Source organism: Papilio xuthus, unplaced genomic scaffold (genome assembly GCF_000836235.2).
Source record: "Papilio xuthus unplaced genomic scaffold, Pxut_1.1 DF826945.1, whole genome shotgun sequence".
NCBI classification, from domain to species: domain Eukaryota; kingdom Metazoa; phylum Arthropoda; class Insecta; order Lepidoptera; family Papilionidae; genus Papilio; species Papilio xuthus.
In genome coordinates, this window is record NW_013531704.1 from 3777699 (window position 1) to 3796739 (window position 19041).

At 34.4% G+C, this 19041-nt stretch overlaps 3 protein-coding genes across 6 annotated transcripts; 2 read left to right on the plus strand and 1 right to left on the minus strand.

The window, feature by feature from the left end:
- Nucleotides 1–670: 670 nt before the first annotated feature.
- On the plus strand, nucleotides 671–1882 carry Polr3H (RNA polymerase III subunit H). 2 transcript variants are annotated; one of them, XM_013317003.1, is made up of 4 exons: nucleotides 671–894; nucleotides 1083–1266; nucleotides 1380–1520; nucleotides 1654–1882. In XM_013317003.1, the coding sequence occupies exons 1-4, from the start codon at nucleotides 784–786 to the stop codon at nucleotides 1863–1865; spliced, it is 648 nt and encodes a 215-aa protein (XP_013172457.1). In that variant the 5' UTR covers nucleotides 671–783; the 3' UTR covers nucleotides 1866–1882. The 2 variants fall into 2 exon arrangements, with proteins under 2 accessions (XP_013172457.1, XP_013172458.1); XM_013317004.1 differs by lacking the exon at nucleotides 1083–1266 and having other exon boundaries at nucleotides 1430–1520.
- A 293-nt stretch (nucleotides 1883–2175) lies between these two features.
- Nucleotides 2176–10071, minus strand: anchor (integral membrane protein GPR155 homolog anchor). Of its 3 annotated transcripts, none has more exons than XM_013316999.1 (16): nucleotides 9981–10071; nucleotides 9274–9366; nucleotides 8401–8690; nucleotides 7821–8125; nucleotides 7591–7712; nucleotides 7332–7497; nucleotides 6960–7187; nucleotides 6558–6710; nucleotides 6137–6308; nucleotides 5751–5909; nucleotides 5654–5668; nucleotides 5399–5534; nucleotides 4898–5111; nucleotides 4359–4534; nucleotides 3983–4108; nucleotides 2176–3769 (listed from the first exon to the last, which is right to left on the minus strand). In XM_013316999.1, the coding sequence occupies exons 2-16, from the start codon at nucleotides 9351–9353 to the stop codon at nucleotides 3577–3579; spliced, it is 2535 nt and encodes an 844-aa protein (XP_013172453.1). In that variant the 5' UTR covers nucleotides 9354–9366; nucleotides 9981–10071; the 3' UTR covers nucleotides 2176–3576. The 3 variants fall into 3 exon arrangements, with proteins under 3 accessions (XP_013172453.1, XP_013172452.1, XP_013172456.1); XM_013316998.1 differs by having other exon boundaries at nucleotides 9790–10071; XM_013317002.1 differs by lacking the exon at nucleotides 5654–5668 and having other exon boundaries at nucleotides 2178–3769; nucleotides 9790–10071.
- Nucleotides 10072–10734: 663 nt separating this feature from the next.
- Nucleotides 10735–18485, plus strand: LOC106121224 (ATP-dependent RNA helicase dbp2). Its single transcript, XM_013316766.1, has 8 exons — nucleotides 10735–10844; nucleotides 10925–11025; nucleotides 12298–13738; nucleotides 13818–14046; nucleotides 14118–14276; nucleotides 14401–14730; nucleotides 14812–14964; nucleotides 15163–18485. Exons 2-8 carry the CDS (start codon nucleotides 10991–10993, stop codon nucleotides 15291–15293), a joined length of 2478 nt encoding a protein of 825 aa, XP_013172220.1. The 5' UTR covers nucleotides 10735–10844; nucleotides 10925–10990; the 3' UTR covers nucleotides 15294–18485.
- The last annotated feature ends 556 nt before the right edge of the window (nucleotides 18486–19041 follow it).

The window sequence follows — 19041 nt, forward strand, 5'->3', positions numbered from 1 at the left end:
GAAGAAGACGAAGAAGACGAAGAAGAAGAAGAAGAAGAAGAAGAAGACGAAGAAGAAGACGAAGAAGAAGAAGAAGAAGAAGAAGACGAAGAAGAAGAAGACGAAGAAGAAGACGAAGAAGAAGAAGAAGAAGAAGACGAAGAAGAAGAAGAAGAAGAAGAAGAAGACGAAGAAGAAGACGAAGAAGAAGACGAAGAAGAAGACGAAGAAGAAGACGAAGAAGAAGAAGACGAAGACGAAGAAGAAGAAGAAGACGAAGAAGAAGAAGACGAAGACGAAGAAGAAGAAGAAGACGAAGAAGAAGAAGAAGAAGAAGAAGAGACAACTTTACTCTTAGGAGGTTACAAACGAACTAAATATTATAACTGACTTATCTCTAAGGAAAACATGAGAATACAATACATAAATGGGTACTTAAGATTAGCTTATACTACTGGTGGTTACGTACTCAGTTTATAAAATCACAAACACAAAGAATATCCATAATCCATAGCAAAGAGTATATAATAAGTAGCATAGCATTGAAAATGACAATTTTTATTCTCCGTTTGTGTAATTAGTCAAGAGTCCAGTCTCTTATTTTATATACTCTTTGGTTAGCTAGGTGTTGCCAAGACCAAATGAATTATATCATAGAACACTAAAAAACAAAATTTTGACAAATGTCAAATATGATCACATCTTCCTTGTCAATTTATTTTGTTTTTGTTGTTTAGGTTAAAAATTAAACCGCGAACCTACAAAATTCAAATATAAATAACTTAGAAATGAGCAACTATCATAATGTTTGTGCTATCTGAAATGAAAGATGTTATTAGAGTTACTCCTGAACATTTTCATCAAAGTTTATCGGAATCAATAACAACATTGCTAAATAGAAAACTTGCGAATAAGGTTAGTGTATACCAGTTTTAAATTATATTTATACCTATTAGCAGTGTAACCTTAGTAAAAGTTCCTCTGATATAAGCAATTCGGTAACCACAGGTCATATTGGGAAAACCTCAAAGCCTTATAAAGTGGTGAAGATAGAGGTTCTGTTACATATTATTTTGTTTTCTAAAATATGACATTCATTTTAGGTAGTACTTAATGTAGGTTTGTGTATAGCACTATTTGATATAACTCATATTGGACATTCATATATTTTCCCTGGAGATGGGTCATCACACACTGAAGTCAAATTTCGGTACATTGTGTTTAGACCTATTGTGGAAGAAATTTTGATAGGAAAAATAAGAAGTTGTAGCAGAGATGGCGTGCATGGTAAGTATTGTTTTCTTAACATTAAGTAATATAAAAATAAAAAAATTGAATGATGGGAATATTGAGATACTATTCCTACTTATTATTATATAAAATGTGATTTCATTTTACAGTGACACTTGGATTTTTTGAAGATATTTTAATACCAGTTAATGCTTTGCAGCATCCCTCAAGGTTTGATGAGACAGACCAAGCATGGGTATGGGAATATCCAAAAGGGGAGGGTGAAAAGCATGATTTATTCATGGATTCAGGTGATTATAAATTACGCAAATTAAAAATTATATTGTTAAGTTGTTGATATCACTGCACTATAAAGTTGCAAGATTAATTTAATGACTTAAACTGAATTGGCCAAAATTTAACAAGTGTTCCCGGTTTTTTCAGGAGAATCAATAAGATTTAGAGTTACAAGTGAAGTATTTGAGGAGAGTTTGCCCACAGGTCCCCTGGGAACAGAATGTCCTGTTCAAACTATAGCACCATACAGAATAATAGGTGGCATCAATGAACCAGGCCTAGGCTTGCTCACATGGTGGGAAGCTCAGGAACAAAATGATGTGGGAAATGACATTGATGATCAAGAAAATGATGAATAAATGTTACATAAAAATTATTTTGCTTTTTTTATAACAGGCAAACCTGAATAATGAAAGTCCAGTGAACCGCAGCATTTTTCTTGCTTACATTTCTCTCCAACCTGAGTTTCTCGCTTATCCTGTTTCAATTGTATTCTTTAATACCTTCTTAAATATGGTTGTACAAATGGCCTGATTAATTTTAAAAAATGTTTTAAATTTATCAGTTTGCAAAATTATTTGATAGCATGTGTTTTTTTTAAATTGGTAAGTAACCAAGAATTCTAATGAATTGTCGAATATTCAATAAAAAGAGCAGTACAATTTGCAATATTATATTTTGATTGATATTTGAATACAATAATGTTTAATATTTATCAATGAATAGTTTATATAGACAATGTAAAGCAGCATCTTATAAATATTAACTAAAATTATTCTCAACAGCCACAAATATCACAAAAACTAAAATAAAAATGTAACTAATATCTTAACAAAAATTGGCAAGTGAATACATGTAATAGAAAATACTATTGCATAAAGAAATGTTTCTAAAATTCATTTTATTTTTCCACATTCTCACTGATAATTTGAATTTTATATATTTTTTTCGTTTTTATAAAATTAATCATTTTCAATTAAAAATAATAATAAAGAGTATCTAATGGAAATGTTTCTTTGCACATTTTTATTATTATCAATAATATTTTTTTTCATGTAAAGTGTGTTCGGGGAAGAAGAAAAATTGAACACTTGCCAAAATCAGTTGTTGTTTATGATATAAGCCGTCACAATGATATTTACATACATAAAAATAAACTTACATAAGAAAAAAATTACCCTCTTGTCAGTTGGGTAATAAACCATACTACAATGAATTAGAAAATAAAACATACTTAGCTTTCTCTAAAAATGGTCAACAAAGTATTTAACATACATTGATATTGGTAACAATCAAATTTTGTTCGATATATGACTAGAATTCAGCACATAGTATGTCAAGTCTTAATTTTTGTTAATACATATATAACATACAATAGTTCCTATTCAGACGTTTTCACCTGGAGAGTATGAATGAATCATTACCCATGAATACAAAAAAAAATCTTTACTTGTCTTTTATATGATTTACGCAGTACAAGTAGACGAGAAATGTATAGATCTCTACATAAATACATTAGTATTCAGATCGAAGGATTAAGAATTACAAAACATAAAAAATATGTGGATTATCATGTATTTAAAATAAAGTAGGAGAGAGCATATTAATCTCAAAAATATTGTGTTACTTACTAGCTGACCCGGCGAACTCTGTTCCGCCTCAAAGGCAATAAAAAAAACAACTTACACAACATCAAGTTAGTAAAATATACTTACTCTAAATATATATTTTTATTTACCGCATACATTTCTTAAACATAAACATTAAAAGCAATAACTTCGATATATATTTTTTTTCATTTTTGTCACAATATTTTTTTTTTAGTTTTTACTCTGGCAATACTAACTACATATTTTTTAAGAATAAATATATTCTAATTTTTTGTGCCTACTAATGTGCCCAATTTTCAAGCCGAATAAGCATTGCTTTAGTTGTCCTAAGTCCGAAACTAGTTGCGGTCCACTGTTGTAATATCTGTATAACAACAATATTACCGTCCCTCACATGCTTTTAGAAAAAACTAGAGATAACAGTATTATTCCTATACATCACGACAGTTGTAGTAAACGGTTAGTTAAATCTGTACAATAGGGGGCTATTAGTGAAGTGATAGGTGTTGTTAACGTGCGAGATGAGCCTGCCTTCAAGCAAATGTCGTCCATAGGTAACAGCCTCGAAGTCATCGGTCGCGAGGCCGGAGCTCACCAGCCAGCGCACTAAGCACGAGCCGCGGAACACGCCGCGGTATGTACGCATCCTCCATCTAATGAAGTTTATAATTAAACACCAGTTCATTCTTAAAAAAATAGGTCAGGATGGTCATGCGCTTAGGCGCAGTTAGCTGCCTAGTGGAAAAGGGTCTTTGCATCGCAAATTTATTTTGACACATCTTCGAAGTAGAGTTTATATAAACCCCAGGAAGGCGCATTTAGGTATGTATGGGTTTTAACTCAAGGGGGAAGTTGAGTAATTTTACCTGATATCTTTAGTGATGGCGTCCTGGCAATGGGTCAAATGGTGAGTAATGAACTGCTCGCATACATGTTTAGTTTCGAAGCTTAGCTCCTCTACTGGTGGTAATTTCACCGTGTCGGCGCCATTCCTTAAAAAATATTATCATTATAAAATCTTATCAATGCAAAAGTTTAGTTCGATGGATGAATATTAGAAAAGCTGCATCCAGAAAGACTGCATGGGTTTTGCTGCTAGGATATAGACTGTAGAACATATAGGCTACTATTTTTTTTAATTCCACGCGTACGGAGTCGCGGCCGACACCTATATTTAAATAAGGAATAAAATATATATTTTTTTATAATTTCTTATTTCTATTGTATATGATAGTTGCTGACCATTTGTTCTTGATGAACCTGAGCGTGGGCAGCAGTATCTCCTGCGGGTTGAGACCGAACAACGCGAACATGATGAGCGCCTGCCCGCTGTTGGCCGCAATGTCGAAAAACGCGATCTCTATGTACACGCCGCTCTCGTCCTTGCGCAGCACGCGCCATCCCGTGTAGGTTACGCCCTGTTATTACCCAGCGAAAACTAAATTATATGCATATTTTATCCTCTATTTCAAACACGAGACCGCAAAATAAGACGTCTAGGACTAAAGGTAAATGTGTGTAGAGAGTAGACAACGAGGTAATAAGTTCAATGGGGAGAAAAACTGAAAGCTCTAAGTAGGTGGCGTTTGCGACAAGTGGGCTGTCATCTGTTAATTTTTTTATAATTCAATCTAGTGATTAAGTTTTCCTTTGTCATATTTTTCTGAACAAACATTAAAAAATTTAGTGCTACTTCCACTCTTGATCATGAAAACATGTATAGTGAGGAAAAAATAGTTTTTCTCCCTATTGATATAAGGATTTGTTAAATCGAGTCATACAATGAACATGGTGAGATTGTATGCGATGATGAGGACTGTGTGTCGCAGCAGCTGTCCGCCGCGGCCGCGCGTCTGCTCGGGCGGCAGCAGGCCCAGCCGGCTCGCCGCGCGCTCCAGCTCGCTCAGGTACTGACACGTGCCCCCCGCACCCGCACCTGCACTTGCCCCCGTCCTCGCCCCCACCGCACCGTGCCCACATCTGCACCCGCAATCCCTAAACATCACAGATTATATACATAGTAAATCTAAGACTAAACCTTTTATAAATACAAATTTAATATAAGTAATTTGTTTCGGAATGATATGTATGTACATATTGCACAATATTCATTGCCTAAATTGCATCGAATAAGTAGTTTTCGTAGGAAAACAATAGAGTATAAGCTTCATTTAATGCAGAAGTTTTTTTTTTTTAATTTCTAGAGACAGGAAAAATGTTTTAGTTTTCCCACCACCAATTTTTTGAAAAATGGTTTGATACAAATGTTGAATATCCCTTACTTGTCGTTATCGGCGATATCTTCCAAATCCCGGGAGGAGGAATTCATAAAGCCGCTCTCACAGCTCGGGTCATTTGTGCAGCAGCCGTTCGGATTTCTATTAGGCGAGGGAGTTGCCGTTATCGCACCGTAACAACCTATGTATAGGGTAAAAATCATTCTTACAATTATATTGAGGCTAGACATCGAAATTAAAAGTATAATCAATATTGCAGAAATGACTTGCATTCTGCATAAAGGTATTTATAATATTTACCATGTTCTTCCATTCCTTGGGCCGCATAAGAAAAAAAAATATGAAGTTAGAATCTATAATCTATACACTTTAAAATCAAGAGAAAAACTATACATACCTATATTAGAAACGGATTGTGTGTGCGAAGTGGGTTCCGCGTTGTCGACGAGGCTGGTGGACTCGTCCGGTGGGCTGGACGCCAGGTCATCCGATAGCGCTGCAAAGTGGGAGCTGCGCCGCCGGTAACGGATGTACAGGATCAAACAACCCGTAGTCACTGCAACACAACAATATATAATATCATCTTATTGATGGCTTCTTCTGTCTGGTTCTCAGCTAAACAATCGATTCAGCCGTTCTTGATTTATAAATAGTGTAAACACGATTAAATTTTGTCTGTATGGTCTGTCCGCAAGGCCGCAAGGCTCCTATTTTTATTGCTACGCTGAATTCGCAGTATGTAATAAACGTAGTGGCACATACTATGTAACATAATTTACTTACCCGTTAAACTAAAGACCAGAAGACACAGACGTATGACGTCCGTAGAATTGCTATCCACAATCCCACCGGTGGGCTTGGTGGCAAGCAGAATGATGACCATCACTGCGGGCGCGCCCCACGCCACGAACGCTAGCACCGGCCACAGCGCCAACACGAAACACGGCCCCCGACTCTGACAACATTAGCATTACCAACTGTGTGTAACAATCAAATCACACTGCCCTTTATAAATGGACTGAAGACATAGTATTCTGTGACTAATTCATTTTCGCCATGTTGGTGCTTTTCGGATGTTTCGGCCGTTTAACCGACAGTAAAAGAGACAAATAATAATCAAACACCTTCCAAAATTATTTACAGTCATTTACAATGTTAATAATATTAAGAATCAGGAGATTATTAGATTGTCAGTTATAAATACCTCCAATGTTAGTAGTCCAACAGACAACATGCAAGTCCAGAGTAAGCAGGAGTAAGTGGTGAATATCTGCAAACCTTGTTGCGCCACGTACTGCCAGGACGGCGGGTAGTTGCTCAACGGTCCTCCCCATATCATACTGATAGCCAGCAATATCTAAAAACATTCATACACGTGTAAACAACCTCTGAATCGGTTTAAAAGTTCAGGTCTCGTAAAGTTAAACTATTGAGCTGCGGCTCAACAACTATATGGGTAAAGTGTTGATTTATTGAAATCTATAAAGTCTTGAAAGGGGTTTATGAAAAAAACAACTCATATCAAATAGGTTTTAGTCTCAAAAATACAAAAGACTTTAGCATTCCTCCTCTTTTTTATTAAATTTAATAACATAGCAAAACTTACTTGAGTAATATTCAAGCAGAATGTAATCCTGTGAGGCATTCGTTTGTATTTTCTCGTCACAGTGAAAACTATGAAGATCCAAAGAGCGGCAAATAGTGACACTATTGACAAATCGAAGCCAAATTTCTTCAGTTGGTCAGCATAATCCTTATTCAACGTAATCACTTGAGCTGAGAGGAATGTTATAGGAGCCGATAGAAATGTGCAAATAACCATTGATGATGCCACCTGAAATTAACGAAACAATCAATTTATAGTCTTAAACACTGATTTAATTAACAACAAATTTAAATTATATTAGTTGACATTAGTAAAAGGTAATACTAGTACATCATTCAAATATTCTTATAATTTTCAGTTTATCATACTTACCAGGTCCATTTCCAACTGATATATATTTGAGAAGACAAACACAGCTGGAGCTGTTGGTATTGTTCCATACAAGAACGCGTATGTTGACAGTGATGATGTTTCCGTCTGATTTTCACCGGCATCCAGTGCAGACACACATTCTCTCATTACGACTGGCAGAATTATCCTTAATAAAATAATTAATTTAATTAAAACTTTGATCTTAGTTGTTGAAGTGTTTATTTAGATATTGTTTTAGGTCCAATAAAAAATTACTTACAATTTAACCATAATCAGTACACAGGGGACAATTAATGCGGGCCCTTTGAGCCGATGCACTTGACCAACCATTCTTAATCCAAGTAAGAATAGAGCAGATGCAGAAAAGGCTTGTCCATAGACCTAAAAAAATGATAAATAACATGTAACATTAAATTATCATTATTCATTTAAGCTCACAAATGAAGCATACTTTAAACTTGAAATTGTTCAACATAATAAATATCTTACCTCTAAAAGTCCTTCAATGTAAATAGACAGTTTATGTTTGAAAGCTATGTTACCAATAATGCCTAACACAGTCATCACTAATACTGGGTTGAACACTATTCCTTTGAGAATCTGTAGTAGCATTTTTATTTTCATGACATATTTCTTTTGGTTCTGCGCACTAACAGATTGATCCGTATTTTGTCTCTGTTTATTGATCTCAAGCAGTACAAAAGCAAATGGATTTAATATGGCCAGAGAAATAGGTGCCATCAAATATAGATACAATGCGTATTCAGGATGAGTTTTTTCATAGATTGCATTAACTGAAATAAGAAATAAAAATCTAATAAAACATTTGCAAACAAGTATTAGTAAACTAAAGCTGCATGTTTGTCTGTATAATTATTGATATTAAATTAGTAGTGTATATTAAAAAAAAACAACAATTCATTATATATAAGATTAGCCAGGTTAAATAACCTAATCCTAACAGCATATGTAAATGTTGTAGTGACACTCTTTAAAAGCAAACATTGAAATAGACAATAATTAAATAGACTGGTACTCAAGAAAAAAAAAGTATACAAAATTCACATACTTATTGGATATCCCAAAGCAAAGTCATTACTCTGTGTGCAAAATATTGCAAACATTCCAGCTTGTCCCAAGTTCATTGGCTTTGACACCAAAATGGTGACAAGAACAACCCCAAAGAATACCACTCCTTTAGCTAATAGCATCGAAAATAAGAATGTCCAATTTACAATGCTGAAATCTAATTGAGCTAGTGACAAGAATATGAGAGATGGTAATGCAAAGGTGCCCACAAAAGTAGCAATGCCTTTTGACTCGGCCTTGGTGACCACATTAAGTCTACCAGCAATGTATCTGAAAATATAAACTTTTATCAAAAAAATCTTGACATCACTGTCAAAGAAGTAACACAATAATTAGATAGATGTAGCTTACATAGATTTTTTACATTTATTATAAAAATATGCACAATTACTTACCTTATCTTACTTCTTACTAATATTATACAGACAAAAGTTTGGATGTATTTATGGATAAATGGATAGATGTTTGTTAAAAGATACATCCAGAATGGCTACATGAATATTGATGAAATTTGGTATAACTGTAGATATAGACAGTCTGGAAGAACACATAGGGTACCTGTGATTCTTGAAATGTGTATGGTTTCCATGGGATGTTTGATTTACATAATTACTGATAACACAACACGTCTTATTGAAATTTGGCACAGGTATATAACAGTCTTAAGTAGCACATGAGAAACTTTTTAACCTTTTTTAATTCTGTTGTAGGTGCAATAGTGGGCAAAAGGTTGTAATCTGTATTCATAAATAAATCTATAGTAGCATGAAGTAGCAAATAGGCAACTCATTTACGCTAGATTTTTTTTAGAATTGGTATTATTACAAGAATTATGTCAAAGATAAAAACTTACCCGCTAATAATAACAGTAAAACATTGAAACAAAGCAGGGTACAACCTCTCTGAGGCTGCTTCAGCTACTTCCAACTGCATGGTTGTATTTGTTCTATAAAATATTTAAAAAAATAATAACCTATTGTTTCTTCTAACTATACAGCGTAAGATAAAGACAAGAATTAAATAGATATGTAACACATTCAATATCACTGCATTTTATTCATGTGCAAGTGAAGTCTCCACATGAGTCAATGTTACTGAATGTGTTTAAAAAAATCAAAGTGTTCACGTTCTTTAGTATCTGATGTCAGAACATAGTGTTATAAGCTAGATCGAGTATAGGATGTCTTCGTCACTTTCGGAATAAATGTATGGCCAACATGCTAAATTAACAACTGTTATTTAAAATGATCATCTCTATTTTTTGACAACACAGGGGCATTTGTATGTTAGTAAACTAGAAAATAATCTTACTATGTCAATACAGGACACAAAAACTATTTATTAAATATTTTAACAAATTTATATTAACCTTTTATACGATTTAAGACAAACTAGCAATTATTTTAATTTTATGGTAACAATGAATGACAATGTTTAAGTCAATATTTTTTTTATCAAAACCCATTTGTTTTAATTAACATTCTTAGAGAATTTGCAATGAACGGCACACATTCCGCTATATTCACTAATCATTGGTCTTGAAATTTCATGATTAATTACCATTAATTACGAAACAATCGATACAATTTATACAAAACAAAATGTCACTCATCCATCCTATATTTTGCGAACTGCTGATATGACATGTAAATCAATCAATCCACTGACATTGACATATTGAGATTGGAATTGGAAGGAAAAGGGAAATGTTGTCATGTGGTGTTGTAACCTACTAAAAAGCTAAAAACTACTAAAATTTGGCGCAACAATCTTCATTGATACGGTAACACTTCGAATTTTGCATGGGTTTCCATTATGCCAGTACAATACGATATAGTAGCTAGTATCCCTCAAAATCAAACCAGTGGTACTGCTCCACCGTACTAGCATAATGGAAACCAGATATTTGATTCAGTATTTTGAAATTATCCTATGTTTTACATATTTTTCTTCGCGACCGTAAATAATTACAGTATAAAAACACATCAAATAATAATAAAAATTAAACCGCGATTATAATATAATACTATGACGACAATCAATAATGCTAACTCTATGACTACAGTTTGTAATATTTTTGCTCGGGCGATATACTTTTTGTAATGTTTTCAAAAGAGACAACCTGTTCACTTCAAAAACAGTGGGCAAACCAACGCTATAAACCTGTAGTTCGAAGAAGAAATTGTTGTACTGATCCAATGAAGGCAAAAGAGAGATGATGACTTGTAGAATATTTGATAATTTACAGATACAACTTTCAGTTTTTACCATTTGGTGAAACTTTGTCATACTGGCAACCCAAACCAGTTCCGGTAGCCATCATTGATCCATTTTCCATTATCGAGTTGTTCGTTCGCTGAGTCAGTCGGTAGGATTTTATGAAAAATTATTAAAATATATTTCAAATTCTCTCTTAATTGAGAGGTAAGTTTTTGTCATTTCTATACGTAGTAGATAATAATACCTAAGTTGAAAACAAGGATTAACCAATCATGATGTTCCAGATACTTACTCGAGCGTTTACCACCACGTAGGTAAGCGCCTATACCTTTTACAGAAAAAACGGCAAAATGCAGTTCAACGGATTCCACAATCAACATCCTATGTAAGTTATTGACTTTATTTTTCATTTTTCACTATAATAAATTTTGTAAGACCCATGTCAAAATGGCCGCATACGTTGCAGAAGGTATTGATTGTATGTTACAAGGGGCCGCCATTTTGTGAAATGGGTTTCACTCAGCTGATACCTAATGGTTGCAATTATTTTACTCAAATAGGTTTGGAAATACTACGAAATATCATAAACTGATGATTTAAGTAACTGTGGCTAATATTTTCACATTATTTCTTTGTTATTTGTGTCAATTTAACCATCTCACTACTGCGCATGCTTGTACATTCGAATAAAATCAATACTTAAAATTTTCCGTGAAACGTTGAGAAGTAGATAGTCATTATGGGTATTGTTTGCAATAATAAAGTATTACATTTTATAGCAAATGTCTAATTATTCATGTTACGTATACATTCTAATTATATTAAAAACACCAGGTGATTTTTACTTAAAAATTACTTTTTTTTAAACGCTAAAGCTACATCAAAATGCTAATCAATGAATAAGACCTATCTGGTAGGAATTAAACATGAAAACAGTTTTCCATTTTTGAATACCTTTGAGGTATATGATGAAGGTCAATTGTGACTGTTCATATAGAAGACTAGATTCTTATTAAGTGTAAAAATAGGCATAAACCTATTATAACGAGACTGTTAGAAAACTTAAACATTGATTATTATGTTATCTATTTGTTTTGAAGGGTATATGTAAAAGTTATTGGTTGTACACTTAACAACATAACAAATAAAAAAAATATGAAGAAATAGGAACAAAGCTTTGGTTGTTAAACTTTTTTATTTCATTACATGTATATGTAACCATAACATCAATAAACATTAGAGAAATATGTGAAACAGTGATGATATACAGATGAACATGAAATTTGACACAGTTAATGTTTCCATATTAGTTGAAGTCCATAAAGTTATTTTGAAATTCTGATAATCAATTATGATTCACCAAATGGATGTCTAGTATATTTAAAAACAAAAAAAAAGCTTTATTGTCCTACCCTACATTAAGTAAAACTTTTTCTCTACAGAACAGCACAACAGCAAGGCTGTCTGATTTTCTTGAATTATTTTTCCGGTAGCTTGATGAATTTTAATAAATGTATAGAATTTTATTGATTTGTAATATGAAACTTCAGTCTGTTTATTTTTTTTCGGACAAAGTGTTTATGTTGGATAAAAGAAATTGAAGCTGGCCTCAGCTTTCATACAATGGAATTTAGTATCTTGACTTTCCTGCATTTAGTTTCAGACCACGACTTGACCAGAATGAACAATTCGGTAAAATGCCATACTATAATGGTGGTGTTCCTGATTTTGGAGGGCCGAAAAACTTTAACCCCAGAAACATGGGCAACAAGAACTTTAGGCCAAGATCTGATTTTAATGGAGTGAGAAATGACTTTAATAACCAAAAAAATGGTAATGAATTTGGAGGGCCCAAGGAATACAGACCAAGAAATAATTTTAACAATCAACAGCAAAATAAGAATGAATATGATGGAGATAAAAGCCCGGGTAATCAATTCTACAATGGGCAAAATGATTTTGGTGGACCTAAGCAGCAGGGTTTCCAGAAAAACAACTATGGCCCTAAGAGTTTCAATGGTAACCAAGGAAACCCTAATCAACAGAGCTATGGTCAACGAAAATCATATAGCCCTACTATGGGACAAAACCACCAACAATCTATGGAATTTAAGGGACGTAAACTTCAGAGCATGAAGGCTAAGCATCCTGGAGATGCCCTTGTTAAGCCCATGTGGGACCTTTCAAAACTGGGTCCGATTATGAAGGATTTCTACAAGCCACATGTTAATGTTGAAGGGCGCACTGAAGAGGATGTTCAGATGTTCCGGGCTACAAAAGAAATAACTGTTAGTGGCAACAATGTGCCACGTCCAAACCAGATGTTTGACGAGGGCAATTTCCCTGAACACATTTTGAATACTATCAAAGAGCAAGGTTGGGAAGAGCCAACAGGTATTCAGGCCCAAGGATGGCCTATTGCTTTATCTGGTCGCGATATGGTGGGCATTGCTTCTACTGGTTCAGGCAAAACATTAGCTTACATGCTTCCTGCTGCTGTTCACATTGTTCATCAACAACGAATCCAACGTGGCGATGGCCCCATTGTTCTCATATTGGCTCCCACTCGGGAGTTGGCACAGCAAATTCAATCTGTTGCTCAAGCTTACAGTGCCAATGGCTGCATCCGCAATACTTGCATTTTTGGAGGTTCACCAAAAGGACCTCAAGCTAGGGACTTGGAGAGGGGAGTTGAAATTGTCATTGCTACTCCTGGCCGTTTGATCGATTTCCTTGAACGTGGAGCTACTAACTTGCGTCGTTGCACTTATTTGGTGCTGGATGAGGCTGATAGAATGCTGGACATGGGTTTTGAACCGCAGATTCGTAAGATCATTGAGCAGATTAGACCTGATCGTCAAGTTTTGATGTGGTCTGCCACATGGCCCAAGGAGATCCAAGCTTTGGCTGAAGATTTCTTGAATGACTATATCAAGGTGAACATTGGCTCTTTGAACCTTTCTGCTAATAACAATATCAAACAGATTGTTGAAGTTTGTGAGGAACATGAAAAAGAGATGAAACTTGCTAATCTTCTGAAAGAGATTTCTTCAGAAAAAGATAACAAAGTTATTGTATTTGTGGAGACAAAGAAAAAGGTACATATATATGATAATTAATAAATTAATGTTTTTTTTGCTGTTATTAGATTTTTTTTAATAAAATGTGTCATTTAAGGTGGATGATATAGCGCGTGCAGTGCGCCGCAACGGCCATAAAGCTCTGGCGATCCACGGTGACAAGTCGCAGCCGGAGCGCGATGCCGTGCTGACGGAGTTCCGTAACGGAGCCACCACCATCCTGATCGCCACCGACGTGGCTGCTCGAGGCTTAGATGTTGAAGATGTAAAATTTGTTGTGAATTTCGATTACCCGAATTCATCGGAAGATTATATTCATAGAATAGGTAATTATTTGTCAATTTTAATATGCATTTAATATTTGTTATCTTTAACTAATTTTTTTTTTGTTTATCAGGACGTACTGGTCGTTGCCAGCAATCTGGAACAGCATATACTTTCTTCACGAGCGGCGACGCTCGCCAGGCACGCGGACTAGTTGCGGTGCTCCGTGAAACTGGCCAGAACCCTCCGGCTAAACTTAATGATATGGCGAGGAATAACAACAGTGGATCAGGTAATCACATTTAGAATTTTTTTTTCATTTATTTTATATGTAAATGTAATAATTATATTTTCCCAGTGTAAAGTAAATTTGTACAAATTTATAAACAATAATTAATATTAATTTGTTTTCCCAGGCCGCAATCGCTGGCAACAAAGAAAAGAGAATAATAGCGGATCTAGCTCGCCTCGTCAACAGAACAATCAGTGGAACAACAAAATGGCTAATGTTACCAATGAGGACAATCAAAATAATTATCAAGTTCGCAACCAGAACCAACAAGCACCTCGCTTCACAAACCAGAACCAGAACAACCAGGGTTATAGACAGAACAACTACCAGAAGCAGGTACCATTCCCCAGCCCCACTGTGTTTGAGTCGATGGGCAATTACCAAGGTGGATACACCAATGGATACCAAGGAAACTACAACAACCAAAATGGATATGGCCAGCGTCAATTTACAAGTATGTATTACTAATACAACATTGCCATAGTTTGATGATTTCCATCCACTAGCATTTTTTTTATATTTGCAAAATTTTTAGATACCCGCAATAATGGGCCCCAATATCGCAACAATAACTCCAACAACGGAAACAAATCCGGTGGATCTGGCTCATCATACGGATCACCGCCACCTCATTTCGCCACTCCCGCTCATTATCCCCAAATGCACCCACACCATCAGGATATGCTTGGTTAGTAAAACATTGCTAATAGATATTTTTAAACATCACATTTTACTGATTTCTCATTTGGCTTGAAATAATAAAAAAAATATTATCCTACACAAGTAGAGGGCATATGCCAAAGGTTTTTTTCTCTGGTCAGAGACTTAAAATATAAACATATGCTTTTGATAAAGCACTGTTTTTAAAGGCAATATTTTTATAAAGGTGGCAAGTTCTACGGCGGTGGCGTCGGGGGCGCGGGACCATGCGGCTACCAGGCAGCGGTGGGCGCCGGCGTGGCCTACCCGCACCTGCCGCCCGGCCCGCTCGTCTATGCAGCTCCCATACAACAGTAAATTGATTATACACACACACTAATATCTATTATAATTTATATACTACCAGCCACTGGTAATGTTCCAGAGGTCTTAGTGTGTCGCTTAAAGAAATATTTTTTCAGAACTTTTAATTAAATGAGCTCTCTTAAAGTTTTCAAAAATTAAAATTTGGATGTACTTAGCGAGTTCTACAATATCTAAATTATTACCATATTTAAGGTAAGTTGATGGGATGATTGATGTTGCGAATTACTTCTTTTCAAAATAGCTTGATGTCAATGTTTTGATGTTATAAATAAATATATAAATGTCTAAACGTAATTAATATGTATGTTTTATGAAAACTTATATAGAAAATTAATCTAATTTACCTGGTGTAGATTAATAACTGTCTACCTACTTAACATTGGTCATCCCTTTAAAAAAAGATGTCTGTCCTTGTAAGACATTATTTCAATTCTTTTTTTAATTTTAGATTATTATTACACGATAGATCTGAATGAAAACTTTCCAATGTCATGCCTAAGTTACTAGAGCAATTAATTGGTTTAATTGATTTATCTTGACTCTTGAGTTGTCAAATTTAAGAGCTACATGTATGCATCTGTATGCTAAATGTTGATTTCTTTTTCCTATTCTCTTTCAGATCCATTTAAAGTAATAATATAATATGTATACTATGTGTGTTAGATTTAATAACATTTGGCTCAACTGTTGACCATACACTGTTATATTTAATGTTTACATTTATAATTGACATAACTGTTAATTTTATTAAATGGTGTAAGTTCTCAACATTGGAATACACTTTAATTTAATAAAAATATTCTGATTAATAATGACATTCAAAATTTATTAAAAATTTTGTATTATTTATCGGATTTGCTTATTTTCGTCTGTAAAAGACTACTATAAGTATTTTGAATGTTTGTATTGTTGGTCAACAGTGTTGAGCCAAAGGGAGTAGGACGGTGGATCTCAAGGAGCAAATTGTCATCCACCTTAGATTTTAATCATTATATTTGTTAGAGTAGTCGGTGTGGGTACCCTCATGTGTAATCCTGGGTGCCTTTCGTTTTTAAATGTCTGTATGATGTACGAAATGCACGAAACATGTAGAAGATGAGTTAAAAATTTTGGAGGAGGGCTTTCAAATGGCAGATATATTTTATATAAATTATTTTATTGTTAAAAATCTTTACCAGTGAAACTTATGGGACAACTTAGTGTTAGAGAAATTTTAAAAATGCTTTTGATATATTTCATAAACAACAAATCTGTATTGCCAGATAAAATTGTGAATATTTTTCTTACGTAAAAATATGATGTCAATGACATTTCAAGTCACTGATTTCGAAGTTATTTTTATTACGATTAGATCTTAAAGTTGAGTATTACGTGTAGGGGTATTTAGTCTTACGTCGGTGCGACTCGACATGAACAGCTGGTTCTTGAATGCTATACAAATTGATTCTGCCGTTCTCAAAAATGTAGCAAGAATGTAAATACATTGCATTTAACTTAGGGAGATTAGTAATTTGAGCATTATAAATAATCAAACAATGGTTATTTTCTTTTCTTAGCAAAATAAGTGTTTTCTTCATATTTGTTTTTTCGATTACTTTTACATAATGTAATTTCACATATTCGTCTAGTTAATAACTGGAGTTTCTTTGTACGTAAAGGGGTTCTAAGGGCTATGACAAAGAAATAGTCAATCGGTACAAAGTAGGCAAAGGTTTGAGTTTGTTTTTTTTAGAAACCCATTACTGTCCAAAGAGTAAAAATCTGTGATATTTCATTACTATAACCTGTCGTTGCGTTGGTCAATTGTTATAATACATAGGAACAGTTCTTGTGCACGGAACCTGTTTCACTAGACAAAAATATATTTTTTGACTATTTGAACGAATTTCATGAATGTTTGTGACAACAAAGTTTGCAAGTCGTTCACAGATATATAATATGATAGATGTAAGATTTAATATTTTATTGTTATTCAGTTTAGTTCTCAGTTTGCCGCGAGGTGACAAAATTATACCAGTTCGGAGGGACGTAAACGTTATTATCTATGAGCCCCGTGCTTGACCACATCGCAGGTGCGGTTTGCAATAGCCACGGGTGCGGCGGAGCAGAGCCAGGGGTGAACCACCGTGTATCTGAATCTCGCATTTCAAACAAACGCTACGAGATTCGCTGGGTTATTAATGTACATTAAGCGGAAGAAAGTGTATTTGTGCATGACGTCATCAAAGATGATTTTCCAATGCCGGCTCGCCCGTCCCAGTTTGTCGGATCGCGTGTATGGCGTTGTCGGGCGGGCCTAGTTAGTTGCGTACGTATAGATCGGCAAGCGTGTCAAAGTATGGTCGCGGATTGCAGGTAGCTCCTGTATTGTGTACAAAGTACTGCACCCACCTCTACTAAACAACTGTGATAATAACACTAAGTAGCGTAGCAGGCGATTTATATTACTAGTTACGTCCATGGGAAGGAATGACATCATATCTGACATATTGTATTGTGATAGTAAATATATCAAGACGTCGTTTCAATACGTTATGATAAAACTTTTCTCTAAACAAGACTGATTATAATTATTTCTATTTGAATATTTTATACATGTTCCACTTTGACTGAATGGGATTAAGGTGTTTGTATTTATATTGATAGCATTCTCGTGCTGTGTGTTTATTTTTCCAAAATTTATTATTCACTATGTTGGATATGTGTCAAAATGCCTTTCTAAGCGGTCACCGAGATCCAGAAAATTGATAAAGTCATTCGAATATGTTCTTTCATTTAATGTGATGGAAAATGTTGTTGACAAATACAGTGGCAGCGACAGTATAAACACTGTGTTAGAGTTATATTATTATTATTTGTTGTTAATTTGCAAAATTTTATTTAACAACTGATTTCATTTTTGATCATAAGTTTCACAGAATTAAAAATTATTTTGTCAAAATTTGGAGTTTGTGAAAAATATACATAGATTTTTAAGTATGTGGCAATGCAGATCTTCATAAATATTGATTCTATTAACGAAGAAGTACATAGTTTATATTTATTCAATTATAAAATAAATGGAGAGCGCAGGGGCTCGTTATAAAACTGTCCCAAAGGGAAGTCTTCTGAATGTTTCTGAGAAGTGCATTTCTTCTATGTAATACAGTATTAAATTCCGATTAATAAATTAATGTATAATTACTGATGGTTTTTCATTTTGATTCCTTTTATACCTTTAACGCACTGCTACATCTAAAATTATGTTCTGTGCAGCGATTTATACAATGTTCCGAGCTAGGCACAAACTTTTACGATACGAGGAGGGCCCCTTTGACACAAATGTTCATCATAAGGTTATAAAGTGCAAATCAGTTGCATGGAGCTTGTATGCGCTTCCATGTCAATATCAGAAACCTGCTTTAAGATCCTTGTGGGAGGTTAAACCACCGGTAGGAGCGCTGCACAAATTTTGTCGCTATGGCTACGAAAACGGAAAACGCTTGTAAGAATATTGGCACCAGGCCTACGGGCTCTTATTGCTATTTCATATTTATATAATACAACAATCTCCTTTAAATCTAATTTTTAATCTTTTTTATTTAATTTAAAATCTAATTTAAACACTTGACCAGACAATTTGTAGAATGTTTTTACAAGAGAAGAGGGCAAACGAATTGCGGGAACCGAAAATTTACGAACTGTCGTATTTAGTCTAGATGGGAATTGAAGATTTGAGGAAAACATGCACTATTAAATT

Excerpts from the sequence above, each read along its gene's own strand:
- LOC106121224 (XM_013316766.1), top strand. The coding sequence starts at position 10,991 with ATGCAGTTCAACGGATTCCACAATCAACATCCTAT. Across the intron at positions 14,277-14,400 it reads GAATAACAACAGTGGATCAG|GCCGCAATCGCTGGCAACAA; the intron begins GTAATCACATTT and ends TTGTTTTCCCAG. Across the intron at positions 14,731-14,811 it reads TGGCCAGCGTCAATTTACAA|ATACCCGCAATAATGGGCCC; the intron begins GTATGTATTACT and ends CAAAATTTTTAG.
- anchor (XM_013316999.1), bottom strand. The coding sequence starts at position 9,353 with ATGCAGTTGGAAGTAGCTGAAGCAGCCTCAGAGAGGTTGTACCCTGCT. Across the intron at positions 6,711-6,959 it reads TCTGCTTGAATATTACTCAA|ATATTGCTGGCTATCAGTAT; the intron begins GTAAGTTTTGCT and ends GAATGTTTTTAG. Across the intron at positions 5,910-6,136 it reads TCTGGTCTTTAGTTTAACGG|TGACTACGGGTTGTTTGATC; the intron begins GTAAGTAAATTA and ends GTTGTGTTGCAG.
- Polr3H (XM_013317003.1), top strand. The coding sequence starts at position 784 with ATGTTTGTGCTATCTGAAATGAAAGATGTTATTAGAGTTACTCCTGAA. Across the intron at positions 895-1,082 it reads ATAGAAAACTTGCGAATAAG|GTAGTACTTAATGTAGGTTT; the intron begins GTTAGTGTATAC and ends CATTCATTTTAG. Across the intron at positions 1,267-1,379 it reads TAGCAGAGATGGCGTGCATG|TGACACTTGGATTTTTTGAA; the intron begins GTAAGTATTGTT and ends TTCATTTTACAG.